At 39.8% G+C, this 15,582-nt stretch overlaps 1 protein-coding gene across 1 annotated transcript in view; it reads left to right on the top strand.

The window, feature by feature from the left end:
• Positions 1 to 14,523, top strand: part of LOC129250864 (tau-tubulin kinase homolog Asator-like) — a 127,590-nt gene extending 113,067 nt beyond the window's left edge. The window contains exon 4 of the mRNA XM_054890470.1: positions 14,433 to 14,523. Coding sequence (XP_054746445.1) covers positions 14,433 to 14,501 — 69 coding nt within the window. The 3' untranslated portion in view covers positions 14,502 to 14,523. The remainder of the gene's footprint in view (positions 1 to 14,432) is intronic.
• The last annotated feature ends 1,059 nt before the right edge of the window (positions 14,524 to 15,582 follow it).

The following is a 15,582-nucleotide window of genomic DNA, read 5'->3' as shown; positions in this document are numbered from 1 at the left end:
AATATCTACAAGCAAATCAATTTTGTAGAAACGCATGTGAAAAAGCAAAGAAAGAATATTACGAAAAAATTGAAAAACGAATCAACAAAACTGCAAATGCAAAAGATCGGTGGAGTTTAGCGAAGGATATAAGAGGAAAGTCATTTCAAGTTGGTACAAATATCAGTGCGAACGATTTTAAATACTATTTTCAAAGCCTACTAAACCAACCGCAATTAACAAAAGACATTTATTACGCAGCTGCGCTATGTAAAGATGAATATCTCGATAAAGATATAATTTTTATGGAAGTTGAAAAAACCATTGAAAATGCTAAAATAAATAAAGCGCCAGGAGAAGATAGAGTACCTTATGAACTGCTAAAGTTTGCTTAGCCAGAATTTCAGTTGGAGTTAACAAAGATATGCAACATAATTTTTGAGATCGGAAGAATCGATGAAACTTTTGAAAAAACGATAATTTTCCCAATTTTTAAGAAGGGAGATGTAAATGCAGCCAGTAATAATCGGGGAATATCTTTTATGAATTCTATCGCAAAGGTGTTAATGGGATTGATAAACGCAAGACTTGCAAATTGGGTAGAAAAAAACAACGTGCTCGCAGAATTCCAAGCCGGCTTTAGAAGAAACTATTCAACTGTAGATACCATTTATAATCTTGCGTCTATTATACATCTAAAGTTTCATGAAAATCAAAAAGTTTACGCATATGTTGTTGATTTCAAGGCGGCGTTCGACAGGGTGCCGAGGAGACTGTTGATTTATAAACTTCGACAGATGGGAATATCTAGCAAAATAACGAACCTCATAGAAAATATTTGCGATAATACTAGATCTGCGGGAAAAGGAGTATCCGACTATTTTGAAACCTGCATTGGTGTGAAACAAGGATGTCTGTTGTTGCCATTATTGTTCACTTTATACCTAAACGATTTGCACGACTATTTAGAATGTGGACTATTGGTTGAGGGCATGAATAAACGTCTTCTTCTTTATGCCGATGATATTGTTCTCCTAGCGGATAACCCTAAAGTCATGCAATCCATGATTAATAACCTGGAGAAATACTACGCTGAATGGAATATGGAAGTAAACCCAAATAAATCGGAGAAGAGGTCTTTAGAAGAGGTGGACGACTTTCCCAGGCTGAAAAATGGTGGTACCAAGGTGAAGAAATTAAATTGGTGGCTGAATATAAATATCTTGGTGTCATTCTCACACCCAAAATGGCATTCGGCAAGCATTTAGAGGCCAGAAATACTTCAGCAAAAGCTAGTATTAATTGCACATGGAACGATTTTTTTGTGAAGCCATCCAATTCATTAAAATCAAAATGGAAGTTGTTCGAAGCGGTATGCAGAGCGATACAAACCTACGCAGCGCAAGCTTAGGGATATGCCTTATTCGGTGAGGTAAATAAACTTCAACGTTACTTTATTAAAAGAATCCTCAAACTACCCGAGTTGACTCCAAATTATGCAATAACATTAGAAACTATTATAATATAGAAGATAGCCACATGTATTCTTTAGAACTGCACATGAAGTATATCTGGAAAACTATTTATAAATATAATTGCAACAGACTCCCACACAAACTAACACAAGGCATCTTAAGTAAAAATGTGTTTTGGCTTAAACATCTGAACGACATGGGAATGGAGTGCGGTCTGAAGTTTGAGGAAAACATCACCGCTATAGACTGGCAAGATCGCTGTGTGCAACTTCTTCCCGAAATGAAAATAAAAGATATCAACATGGCAAGGCCAAAAGCACAGTCAAGCGCGACGCGAATTTATAAACATTTAGACTACTTAAAAGGGGAATCATATATTAAAGAAGATATGCGGCTAGCTGATCTTACGACGATTTTCAAAGCAATATGTGGCTTACTGAAGATAAATGCAACTACGTATGGAAATGATCAGAAAATATGCACCCTCTGCAATTTAAATGAGGAAGAAAATATGCAGCACTTCTTAGGAAGATGTCCGGTACTGAAGGAGATCAGAAAAAAATACCGAAACGTAGAAGTAATAGATATACTTAATGACCATAATTGGAAAAGAATAACTTCCTTTATATACTCAGCCTTACGCTACACGGTTTGATTGAAAAGTAATGAGCCTTCCCGCGCTGAGCGTCTGCCAAGCGATCAACCGAATCGGCTGGTGGGGGGAAATGATCGTTGGACCTTCCCCTTCCACTAGAAACCGGTCCCAGTTCGCTGGCAACAGCGGTGCAGTCACCATCGCTCCGCGCGTGAAAGCTGTTTTGAAAGTGTGTTAGGATTTTGCAGTGGCGAAAATGCAGCGATCGTTGGAGCAACGTTACTCGATCAAATTTTGCGTAAAGCTAAACAAAACGAGTACCGAAACCATTGGGCTACTCAAGGAGGCTTACGGGGACCAATCTCTGTCCAGTGTCCAGGTAAAACGGTGGCACAAGTCGTTCAAGGAAGGCCGGGAGGACGTCGAAGACGAACAGCGATCTGGAAGGCCTTCGACGACGCAAACAGACGAACCGAGTTCGTGAAGTTTTGAACATTGCCCGTCGTGCTAGTCTATGTGAGATTAGTGAAGAGTTAAATTTAGTTAAATTGTAAGAATTGCTCCTTCGGCTGAAAAACGGCGTCGCCCCGGTTCGGCCCGACCTCGTCAACAATTGGACCCTTCATCACGACAATGTGCCGGCGCACACCGCCTTCCTCTGCACATCTGCATTGGCCCAGATGGGGGTTCCGATTCTTCCTCACCCTCCTTACAGCCCAGACCTATCTCCTCCGGACTTCTTCTTGCTCCCGCGCCTGAAGAGAAAGCTGAAGGGGAGGCGTTTCGACTCCATCGAGGCGATCCCGAAAACTTTGACAGTCGAATTGCACGCGATTCCGGCGGCTGAGTTTAAAAAATGTTTCCAGTAGTGGAAGGACCACTACTAGAGGTGTATTGACGCTCAAGGGTCCTATTTTGTAGAATATTAGTTGTATAAGACAAAAGGTTTAATAAAACTGCTAAAAAAAAGGCTCATTACTTTTCAATCAAACTCTGTATAGAAATTTTCTTATTGCAGAGTTTAATTTTTGATTAATTTTTGAGTTGTGACAGACAACACTGTTATTGCCACAAATTTATTATTTCTTTCTTCATGTATTTATATATTTGAACGAATTATTGTAAAAATTATTGAAATGTAAGATGAACTATTTATATTATAAATAAATAAAAAATTACTACTACTTAACCCAATGAATATAATAGATTCATATGGGCTAAGTGAACATATTTCAAAGTTTTTCTTCTTCTTAATTGGTGCGATAACCGCTTACGCCATTTCGGCCGAGTTTAGCAAACCGCGCCAGTCATTGCTGGTACCGCATCGGATACCTTCAGAGTCGGAACCTTTGTATCCCTTCGGCCGGATCTTTATTCGCTGCGCTATGTCTATGTCGTCGTAAAGCTCATACAGGTCATCGTTCCATCGCCTGCGATATTCGCCGTCGCAAACATGCAATGGTGCAAAAAATTTTCGGAGAATCTTTCTCTCAAACACTCCAAGTGACGGTTCATCGGATATTGTCATCGTGCACGCCCCTATGCCATACGTTAGGACGGTCATGATGAGAGTCTTGTAGAGTGTTAGTTTTGTTCGTCGAGAGAGGTCTTTACTGCTTAGTTGCCCACTTCGTCCAAAGTAGCACCTGTTTTCAAGAGAAATTATCCATTGGATTTCAAGACTGGCATTGTTATCGGTGTTAATGCTAGTTCCTCAATAGACGAAGTCTTTTACAACCTCGAAATCAAAACAGTGACGTGGGTGCCGATACGCGAGTGCGCCAACTGTTTGTTTGATGACAGTGGGACTTCGTTTTGTTCTCGTTTACCACCAGACCCATTCGCTTTGCCTCTTTATCGAGTTTGAAAAAGGCAGAACTAACAGCGTATTGTATTTCGATTCTCCTTTCATGAGTCTTTTCCAAGGCTTTGCGTATTGTGAATATCTGATCGATGGTGGACTTTCCAGGTCTAAAGCCACACTGATAAGGCCCAATCAGTTGGTGAATGGTGGGCTCCAGCCTTTCATACAATACGCTCGCTAGAACCGTATAGGCGATATTGAAAATACTAATCCCGCGGTAATTGGCACAGATTGCAGGATCGCCCTTCTTATGGATTGGGCAGAGCACACTTAAATTCCAATCGGCAGTCGTGCTTTCATCCGACCGTATTTTGCATAGCAGTTGATGCATGCACCTTACTAGCTCCTCGCCCCCATGTTTGAATAGCTCAGCCGGCAGTCCGTCGCTATTCCCACCTCGTCATGGTCGGTAGCGAAACGATAGTTCCATCGTCAACGATTGGGGTATCGTGGTCTCCACATTCTCTGTGACATGCGCAGCGCTTACTATTTAACAAGTTCGAGAAGTGTTCCTCCCATAATTTAAGCAAGCTCTGGATATCAGTCACCAGATCGCCGTCTTGTTCCCTTCTGTAAGCCGGCGAACTTTCTGTTAGAATTTCCGGACATTTTTTCTGTTGGCCAACATCTCAAACTCTTCACACTCACGTGTTTCGACCTATATTTTCCTCAATCTGATAATATTGTCTCTTCCTTTCTTATCTCCCGGTAGCGATCCAACATGCCTCGGGTTGCGCTCGATCGCAGCGTGGCTCTATAGGCAGTATCTTTTCTTTCTTCGTTGACATTCCTCGTTGTACCAACTGTTTTCCGGCCCGCTCGAATCCGATTTCTTCTTCGGCGGCGGTACGTAGGGAACGAGAAGTGTTGCTCCATTGCTCGTGCAGGCCGGCTTGGTGGGCAATACTCTCTGAAAGCAGGAGTGAGAGTCGAGTGGCGAATCTTCTGGCGCTCATAGAAGGAATCTTTGGACAACAAATCCGACACCGAATTTGCGCTGCGTTACATGGCGGCTGTAGTAGACGTAGCAAGGTCCTATGTATTTCTTGCCTTTTCCCGTCCATCGCATCTCTTCAATGGCAGTGATATCAGCCTTTAATCTCACAAGCACATAAACCAGCCGAGCAGAGGCATCTTCCCCATTACGAGATCGGACATTCCAGGAGCATGCCCTCAAATCATAGACCTTAGTTCGTTTGCAGTCCCAAATCCAATGCATAACCGGCTATCCCAGATACCTCGCTTTTTATGTTGCCTCACTCCCGAGCGGGTGTTCGGAAGCTACCCAGAGGATACTTGGGCTAGTCCCAGAAGTTGTGAGCTGCTTGAACCATATGTCGAAGAATCGTCCTGGCCACTCCCAGGTGTGTGGCGATCAGTAGCTTTCCCCACTTGAGTTGGGAATAGAATAACATGCAATTTTAACTACTGTCTTTTTAAGGTTAGTACTAATGCCCCTCGGAAGGCAATGGTAAAACTCCGAGTGTATTTCTGCCACGAAAAAGCTCCTCATAAAAATATCTGCCGTTCGGAGTCAGCTTGAAACGGTAGGTCCCTCCATTTGTGGAACAACATCATGACGCACCCCACAAATAGGAGGAGGAGCTCGGCCAAACACCCAATTATATGTAAGTATATGTATAGATATATATAGATATATGTACATATATATATATATAGATATATGTACATATATATATATATATATATATATACTAACTGAAAGAGAGGTGAGTGTAATAAATTAATGCTGTCTACATTTGTGTTTTAACCCCTTTGTTGTGGTTATAAGTTGTCAACAATCTCCATACCAAATTCAACCGAAAAGGAATGAAAGCAGTGGTGTATGCGGATGACATAGTGCTTATGGTTTCAGGAATGTTTCCAACCATAATCATCGAGATTATGGAAGGCGTTCTGGGATTACTCAGCAATTTGGGCCACAGATTGTGGTTTAAGTGTAAACCCGAGCAAAACTGAACTGCTGCTAATCAGTAAGATAATCAAGATACCAAACTCTAGGAGAATCGGTACTCAGGAGATTGGTGAGTAGAGGTTGAGTCCTCTCACCGTTTTTTTGGAACGCAGTTGTAAATAAACTTTTGTTAATACTGGAATCGGTGGGCTGTAAGGTGATAGCTTATGCCGATGATGTTGTTATTGCTGTCTCTGGTAAATTTGTATCTACACTAAGATACCTAATACAAAACGCTCTAGATATACTTTCTAGGTTAAAGACTTCAGGACGACCAGCTTGCGGGGCATCCTCCATGTCGCAGTTACCACTTCGGAATTTTGAAAACCACTTTTGCGCAGTCCTTACACTCACCGTATCCTCTCCGTGAACAGTGTTTATTTCTGCAGCAGCAGTTGTTGCATTTTTACCACTTTAATAAAAAAATACAAAATATGCCTATTATACGCGTTCGAAGATTCCATTTTATTTTTTAACAACACGTGTTTCTATCCGCGATTAAAATCACTTGTTGAATGCACAATATATCAAAGAAAATATAAATAGTTCCGTTATTTTCTGCGAATAAATTTTTGTATGCAAAAATCGTACAAAAGTTAAAAATTTTGGGTAAAATACGCACGAGCTTATGGATTGACCTGATATTTATGTATAAAAAAGTTGATTAACTATTTGAGAAAAATTACATTTAGTATGTTGTAGGATATAATCGTAATCGAATAACCTCTTTTAGTCAATCAGGCATTGAGTAAATCAAGTTTTTTGTATAATTCGAATTTATATTTTGCCATTCGCCTTGGATTTTTGGAAGTAATGTGGTGTTTCTTTAATCGTTTTGCAAATGATCCCAAAAATGCGCTATAGGGTTCATATCTGGGTTCTGTAGAGACGTTGATAACAAATGAGGTACTTTATGTATTAGCCACATCTTCACTATGTGCGGGGTGTGTTTGTGATCGTTTTCTTGCTAGAAATAAAATCCACCAGAGCGCTTTGCAACAAGTTTTCTTGAAGTATTTTAAATATATTTTTTTTCATTATTTCATCAATAAAAGCAAGATTGCCAACACTTGATGTGGATATGCAGCCACAAACTATGACTACTCCACCTCCATGTTTGACAATTTGAATTTTATCATAATCTTTTATTTCTATATTATTAGTATCACTGACAAAGGGATTTTTTCTAGGAATACATGCTATGCCAATGAAACAATGGTGTTTTGAGATTTTTGCAATACAGTAGCTACATACATATATTCAGAGCACTTTCTCTCGAGAGAACTTTTTTCTAGTGTTTTCTTGCGTTTATCTCTCTAAGTTAACATCCTAGGGCGACCTGATCTCTGTTTATTTACGATCCTTTTCTCCTTTTTGAATTTTTATATTCTCTTTTGCACTCCTGCTGATAGTTTTCTCAATTTCTGAGTATAACTTTCCATCTTTATGCATGCGTACAACAATTTTTTTCTCCTCTAATGTCAATTCTTTTCGAGACTTGATTGGACACGTAAATAAGTAAATACAGATGCGAATAAATGAACTTCATCAGTCTGCCAAGAAATATTATTGCGAATCATCGAAAATCAAACTACCGTTATTTCGCCCTTTGGCTACTTCAAAGTGCGAGCTGATCAATACTTTTGCTGCACGAATTTCTTACTTACAGTTACATTTTTGCTTGCCGCTGCGTTTTTTTGATTACGTATACAAAGTGTATTATTCACATCACATGTATATTAATAAAGTTTTTCAGATCTATAATAATGTGTGAAATATCTTAAAATTATCCTTAGAAATGGTAGGATATCAAGATTTATGCTGTTCACTGTATGTATGTATGTGCAATAAATTTCAAGTGCACAGAGATCAGTAAAGAGTTATAATGAGTTTTTGGTCACTCATTGGGTGGTGCATATGTACATATGTATTTATCTACGTACGAATTCGTTAGTTAATAACTTTAAAATACTAATTTTCGACTGAAGGCTCATTGCAGCGAGGACAAAATAGTGTTGCCTTATATTTATTAGCAATCAAGCATAAGTTTATGTGTAGGGATAAATGCTAGATTGAATTTCAGTGTTTTAAGAAGTATGTAGTAGGTGAACCAATTTTTCGGTGGTCGTAATTTTTTATGTATATTTAAATAGGTGAAACTTTCTTAGAGTTTTCCTAGTACCCATAAGCGGGAAATGCTTATAACAAGGGTGCTTATAAGCGAGAGATACTATGTATGTATTTATATGTACACGTCCTTTTTTTACACGAGGAGCTAAACATTAATTCTCTAAAAATCAGTATTTTACATTAAAGAAATATGTAAGCGTAAATACTTCAGTAAGTGCTCATATAACTTCTTGCAATAATTTAGTTTTCTGATATTGTTTGGCTCTAACTAGGTTCTCCATTTTTTTTTTTTTTTGCAAAGTGCACGTGCGCACTCAAAAAAGAATTTTATTGTTGTAATTGTTCTTAGAAAAATGAAGTTAAAAACAAAATGTTTTTGTTTTTTTGTTTTTTGCAACTCTCTTAGCATTTGGTGCTGTACTTTCTTTCTGTTGCTGTACGCTGGTTACACCGATATAACTAAGCTGAATAGCTGGATGCTTGTGAAATTCGATCATTGGTCGGCTACTTGATCGTTTCATTTTATTTTAAGTTTATAAGTTTATTTCTTAATGAATGTTCGATTTTGATTATACTGTCAGGATTTTTGTGGTTGTAGTTTTCGGGTATCGTCTGCAAACATAACATTTGAAAACATTGAGTTCCGTGTTTTCACGTTCGCGAATCGTTCATTGCTTTTTTCCACTAAGTCTGAAACGACTGATACCTCCACAGTAGCAGAGCCTGCACAGCATGGCTACAAGGAGAGCCGTGCTGCCTTCAGACTATTGGAGCGCTTAAAAACGACTCCAGAGGGGGAGTGGTATGTCAAACAGAAGCACTCTTTTAGTTGGGCGACAAGGGTAACGGAGGAGTCCCCTCGGGTTCTGAACCGAACCCAAAGCTTCAGTTGTCGGACGACCCACCCAGCAACCCCAGCACGTTGAAGAAGCCCCGAAACACCAAGACTTCACTAGCTACATACAGCGGAGCTGTCAGAGGCCAACAGCTATGGACGGTGATTGATAAAAGTAACTCTGACGGCACTATTTCGCCTGACAATTGGAAGAAAGTGGAAGCTGGGCTCTGAAGCATTTTCTTCCAAGTTCTGAAAGAGAATCCACGTGAAGCTTATCGCCTGTGCCTATTAGAGATCAACCGATCTGTACAAAATAGCCATTTTAAGGATCGGCGAAGTATGGCCTGCGTCTGTACTCGAGGTAATTTCAAGGGATGACATCCCCAGTTTACCAAGAGCTAGGGCCTGGTTACCCGCGCAGCCATCAGACCCTCAAAGGATCCTCGAAATGCTTCGAGTATGTAATCCGGAGCTTCCTACATCGTCTTGGAAGGTCAAAAAGCTGGACGATCTTAAGAGTGAGTACCGAAGCGCTACTTTCGTAGTCTGCAAGGACTCGGTGGACGCACTGGCGCGATCTGACGGTGTAGTAAGCTATGGGTTTTCGTCCAGAGCACTGAGGGTCTATAATAAGGACAAGACGTCTAATTTAAAGGACCCGGCTGGAGCTGAGATAGGCCCCACGGCGGAACCTGGCTCCGGTCCTAACACTGTTACAGCGCTACGAAAGGCATCTGCTGACGGCAGTATCTCTTCCTTGTTAGATAGAGTACTTGGTACTACTCTCACTGATGAGGAAGAACTACTGGCGTCATACTCAGATGATCCTAACAAAACGGTGGTAGAAAGGAAGCTCAGTAACCATGATATTACGGGTTCTTCAAATTAACCTTCACCACTCAAAGGTTGCGTCCGCCAACCTCATAATCCACCTAGCCAAAGGTGGACATCATATTCTAGAACCATGGGTATCACATGGACTTGTGTGCGGACTAAGGACTCAAAAATATAAACTAATGTATGCTCGCAACAAAGGTAATCCTATAGCGTACGAGCTAATAAGAAAAGGGATAAAAGCGTTCATGCTCTCTAATTACAGCGACACCGATCAATTGACTATTAGCCTGGAGTCGGGATGAACGGATGTGGCTATCTTCCTGTTACCTCGCACATGACCATGAGGAGCTACCGAGATTAATATTCAAAGATCTGGTGCGGATGTAAATGCGCATCACGAGATATGGGGCAGCACTGATACTAACGCTAGAGGTGAGTGTCTCTTTGATTATCTGATAGGAACTAAATTACAGATTTGCAATAAGGGTAATAAATCCACTTTTGTCATTAGTAATAGACAGGAAGTGTTAGACGCTACTTTTGCTTTTGACTCCGTTATTAACAGAATTAGGAACTGGAAGGTTTTAGAAGAACATTCCTTCTCTGATCATAGATATAGCTCGTTTGAGGTTAGTAAAATGCAATTACTGCAGCACTCACTGATTTTAGGGTAGAACCGGGCTTGGTAGACTTCATTGGCAAAATGCTAAACAGCAGAATCATTGAAGCGAAACTAGGATAATCGGTGCTCAGGAGATTGGTGAGTAGAGGTACACCGCAACCTTGAGTCCTCTAACCGGTGTTATGGGACGCAGTTGTAAATAAACTTTTGTTAATACTGGAATCGGTAGGCTGTAAGGTGATAGCTTACGCCGATGATGTTGTTATTGCTGTCTCTGGTAAATTTGTATCTACACTAAGATACCTAATACAAAACGCTCTAGATATACTTTCTAGGTGGGCAGAAAAGTGTGGTCTAGGAGTCAACCCAGGCAAAACACAACTCATATTGTTCACTAGGAAACACAGAATCCCTCAGCTAAGTCCAATTATGCTCAAGGGGTAAGTTCTTGTGATTTCGGAAGAAACCAAGTACTTGGGACTAAACGTATATAGCAAATTGACTTGGAAGTCAAACATCTTATTGTAGAAAGAGTTAGGAAAGCGAACCTAACTTTTTATGCCTGTAAGAGAGCTTTAGGTAGGCCTGGGGAATTAAACCTAAGGTTGCTCATTGGCTTTATACTGCTGTTGTCAGACCCATTTTTCTATATGGAAATGTTGTCTGGTGGTGTGCTATGCAGAAAAAAAATTATTCTAATTTATTGAATAAGGTGCAGAGATCAGCGGAATTAGCAATATGGGCCGTCATGAAAACCACGCCACCCATGGCTTTGGATATCATATTACATCTGCCACCCCTAGTTCCCTTCTGCAAATACTCAGCGGCCTGTTCCGTTTTAAGGCTCAAAGCGAGCTCACAATGGAAGACTGTCACACATGGACATTCAACCATCCTAGACTCCTATACGAATATATCCAGTGTCTGTGTTTATCACCCTCCCATTCTCTGCTTCGAAAAGAGTTTCCTAATGAAAATCCCTTCTAGACCGGAATGGCTTGAAGAAGAGCAACACCCAATATACCCGTTAAGATTTACACAGACGGATCAAATGGACACCGGGGTAGGATCAGGGTTATATTGCGAAAAGCTTTCTATCAGTGAATTCTTAAAACTACCTGATCACTGTAGTGTTTTTCAAGCGGAAATAAACGCTATTCATGAAGTCTTAAAATTGTTAAAGATAAACAGAATGTTATCAACAGATATCTGAGTTCTATCAGACAGCCAAGCTGGAGTGTCTTACGTTGTCGCCTATCCCTTAATGAGATGGCCAAAAAATATCGTATAATCTTAGTGAGAAGGTACCTGTATACCAAACATAAGTAATTTTATGGAGGTACCTCTCGCAACTTGGGAACTTCTAATTAAGGACGCATTAATCAATTCTGCAAATCAAAGATGGATTAGCCTTAACATCTGTGCAATTGCTAGGCAAACATGGTCAAGGCTAAGTCTACGTCTGTCCAAGAGTATTATAAATTTGAGTAGACTTCAAATTAGGCCCTTAGTAGGGCCCTCACAGGACATTGTCTCATAGGAAATCATGCAAGGAGATTAGGTGTTTACACGCATGATTTCTGTCGTAGCTGCAGAAATGAGGAGAAGTTGGAAACAATTCAACAAATGTTTTGCACATGCGCAGCTCTAGCCAGAAGCAGGAACCGATATTTAAAATCCTACTGCTTAACGAATATAGATAATCTATATACTTTAGGTATCAACAACCTTTTACGCTTCGTCGAAAGTTCAGGATGATTCAATATGAAAAGGGAAATGTAGCCCAGCTTCCGCGGCTCACAACGGACCCATTTTGTGTTCTAAGTAGCATCGTTGTCTCTATGTGCGATTCTGCTGCCAAACCCCTACCCTAACCTGGGTGGCATCTTACATCCGTAACTCAGCTGGAGGTCCAACGTAGAGTACAGGATAAATAAAGCGACTATATCACTTTACACGTGTAAGAGAATTTAAAAAAAAATGGGGTCTCCAACCAAAACTATGCAACCAAACCAAGCTGAGTAAGATAAAATAAAGAGCGTGTATTTTCACCACAGGAGCGCTTAACACTAGTCGTACGGAAGCGCATAATGTACTAGCACATCTATTACCATTAGTCTTATATAATATATATAAACAAACGCTACTTGCAGCGCGGTGAGACTCAAAGATATAGGAAGCTGGACAACAAGATCGTACGGTCACAGCAAGATCCTCCTACCGGGACCCTCATTGCTGAAAAACAAGTCAGGCTACACCGTCCCCGACTTTAACTTCAAAAAAGTACGTTTTCCAGCGAGCGCCAAATGGAGAATGGGAAAAGTGCTTGGTACATTTGACGTTGAAATCCACACCGATGGTTCTAAGATGAACTGTGGTGTTGGAGCTGGCCTCTGTTCGTAGCCGCTCAACATATCCAAATCAATCCGACTTCCTGATTATGCCAGCGTGTTCCAGGCAGAACTACTAGCAATCAGAGGAGCATGCAATTCACTAAAATGCTACAAAGAAATTGGTGCAAGAGGAGCCACTTTTTCAGACAGTCCAGCAGCTATTAAGGCCTCAGATTCCAATTCCATTTCATCCAAGTAAGTTTTACAGCGCAGAAAGGAACAAGAGCTGCTTGGTCACTGGCTACAAATTACTCTAACATGGGTTCCCGGTCTCAGGAACATAGAAGGTTATGACATGGCAGATGAGCTACCAAGAAAAGGTTCGGCACTAGACATACCAGAGGCGGTGGCGGTTACTACCCCTTTTAACACAATAAAAACATACATTGCTTCTCACTACTGTGCTTTAGCCGAAAGAATGTGGATGCAAATAAATACGTGTAGTACTACAAGAAAAACATGGTCGTCGTACAACATCGAGAGGACGAATTATCTGTTAGGATGCTCTCGGCAAAACATTTTACGTATAACTGCAACCCTTACAGGTCACTGGAAGGTAGGGGATCACGTAGCCAGACTTAACCTCCCTTCAATCCCATCTGCAGAAGCTGTGAAGGGGAAGAGGGGAAAGAAAGTCGCTTCAATTATCTATGCGAATGTCCAGGTCTAGCTAGCGAAAGACTTCGCTCTTTCGGCAAACCCTTCTTATAGCAAATCAATGAAATCTCAGACGTAAAGATAAAAAGTTTCCTGTTATACCTAGATCTAACGAAATGGATCTGACTTAAAAAAAATACGCTAAAAGTCATTAATTACGAATATTTCAGGAGCAATACTCAACCACAACAATAACAACAACAATATATCTGCTGGGCCTGGGAATTCTCAGCCCATGTGTTACGGTGGGTACAACTACTACTACGGAGCACCGTAAAAACATGTCTTATTCGAGTTACATATGATATAAAAATATTTTGCATCCAATAATGAAAATACAGTAAAATAATAATGAAAATGGCAATTCACTTCTGTATTCGCTTCAACCTGTTTTCATAGAACTTTCGCCAGAAGTGGATACCCCCTAAACGTAGCTGTTTAGAGGCTTCAACAGCTTATTCAGACATTGAAACACGTTGGCCTCAAGTTTTATTTTAGATGTTCGGGAATAAAAACAAACCATTAGGTTCTAAATTCACGAAATTCATTCTGCAAATATCAACGCCAATTTTAGAACTTGTACCAGTGTTTCGCAATGGCTAAATGTAATGCTAAGACGTAAAAAGTCGAAGTAAGTAGATCAATGGACGCCTCTCTCGATAGTCCACGTCGGAAATCGTAATAAGTCGTCGCACGAAATTTTCACGATTTAATTGAACCTTTTGAGCGAGATTATTTATTCCACTCATCAGAAAAATAATATGTATTTTTATGCTTAAAAATGCAAGTTTATGCTTAAAAAATACCAAAGTTTTCGACAAAAATATCGAATTACAGCATGTAGTGTTGCAAAGGCGCAAAATATAAAGGCAACCTTTTAATACCTTAACGTTAGGTAAATAATGTTGATGCAAGTAATCCGGATCTAATTTCATATCGTTTTCTGTCAAGCTGTTTTGTAGTAGGTATATACCCATTTTTAAGGGTATGGCACATTGTATTCTGGTATCTATATACAAGAACTCAGTAGTAAATACCCAAATAATCGAATTCCTGCTTAAACCTAGAACTCCATACCAGTTCTTGCAGGCGTTGTCGCATACTCCGTTTATGCTCCAAAATATAAATTGGTGTAACTATATGAAAATACCTCCACAAGCGAAGTCCGAAACAGAGCAAGCAGTTTGGAACATTAGTTTTGGTGCAAGCATTAAGTAAGTATGTAATAACATAGAGTCACAATCTCGAAAAAATATTATTTTGTATGAAGGGTGCCAGTACTGGCAAAGATTCTTGTCAGCAGGTTCAAATCCTGAGCATATCCCCGGCGTATCCGTACATTCACTTTTTATTATTTATTTAAATTTTATTTTCTTGATAAACATATATTTTTGTAATCTTCATAAAAGTATAAACGTTACTTTTAATTATGTTATTATATTAAATTATCGTATGAACGGTTGGTCAAATTAACTCTATCGTTTTGAGAGTTTACGAATCGCTCAATTTGAAAATTTTTCTCGTCGTCTCGACAATGTTCGGAAATTGGAAAGTCTGCCTTATTCTTGCTTTGGTGTGAGTTCATGCGCCTTTTGGATCTTGTAAGGCTTGACGTTAAGATCATTTTTCATTATGCGGCGGATGCTACGGTCAGATATTTTCGATTCTTTCGCCATTTGATTGGCATTTCGTCGGGGATTTCGCTCAAGTCGCTTCTTCATTTTTTAAACCATTTCACGTGACGTTGCAGTCTTTTGATGACCACCTCCATGACGTTTCACGATCCTGCCAGTATCCTTGTAATGAGTAATGGTACGACGAAAACAATTTTATTTACTTCAAGGTGCTCGAGCTCACGAACAATCGCTGGTTGTGATTTTCCAGCCAAATATAATGCAATCACACTATTATGTTTGAAATCCATTAAAGATTTTATTTTTTCGCGCTTCCTCTCGACAAAATGTTTCCGCGCGCTTGTAAGCAATACTCTGGTCTGTCATTTAGCGAACTAACAGACAGCTGATGTCCGTGCATAAGCTTCGCGAGTGACTCTATCTTATTACTTACTTAATGATGTAAGTGTATACGACAATGATATAATCGATAACTGTTCCTATATTTTATTTATAAAAAGTTTTGCATAAAATTGGAGCAATCAAACAAACAGAAACATTTGTTATTAAGCATTAAGAAGGTTAAAATAAAATAAAAAAATTT

The sequence above is a fragment of the Anastrepha obliqua genome, chromosome 6, assembly GCF_027943255.1.
Source record: "Anastrepha obliqua isolate idAnaObli1 chromosome 6, idAnaObli1_1.0, whole genome shotgun sequence".
NCBI lineage: Eukaryota > Metazoa > Arthropoda > Insecta > Diptera > Tephritidae > Anastrepha > Anastrepha obliqua.
The sequence above is the reverse complement of the archived record's forward strand: the minus strand, read 5'-3'. Positions and strand labels throughout refer to the sequence as shown.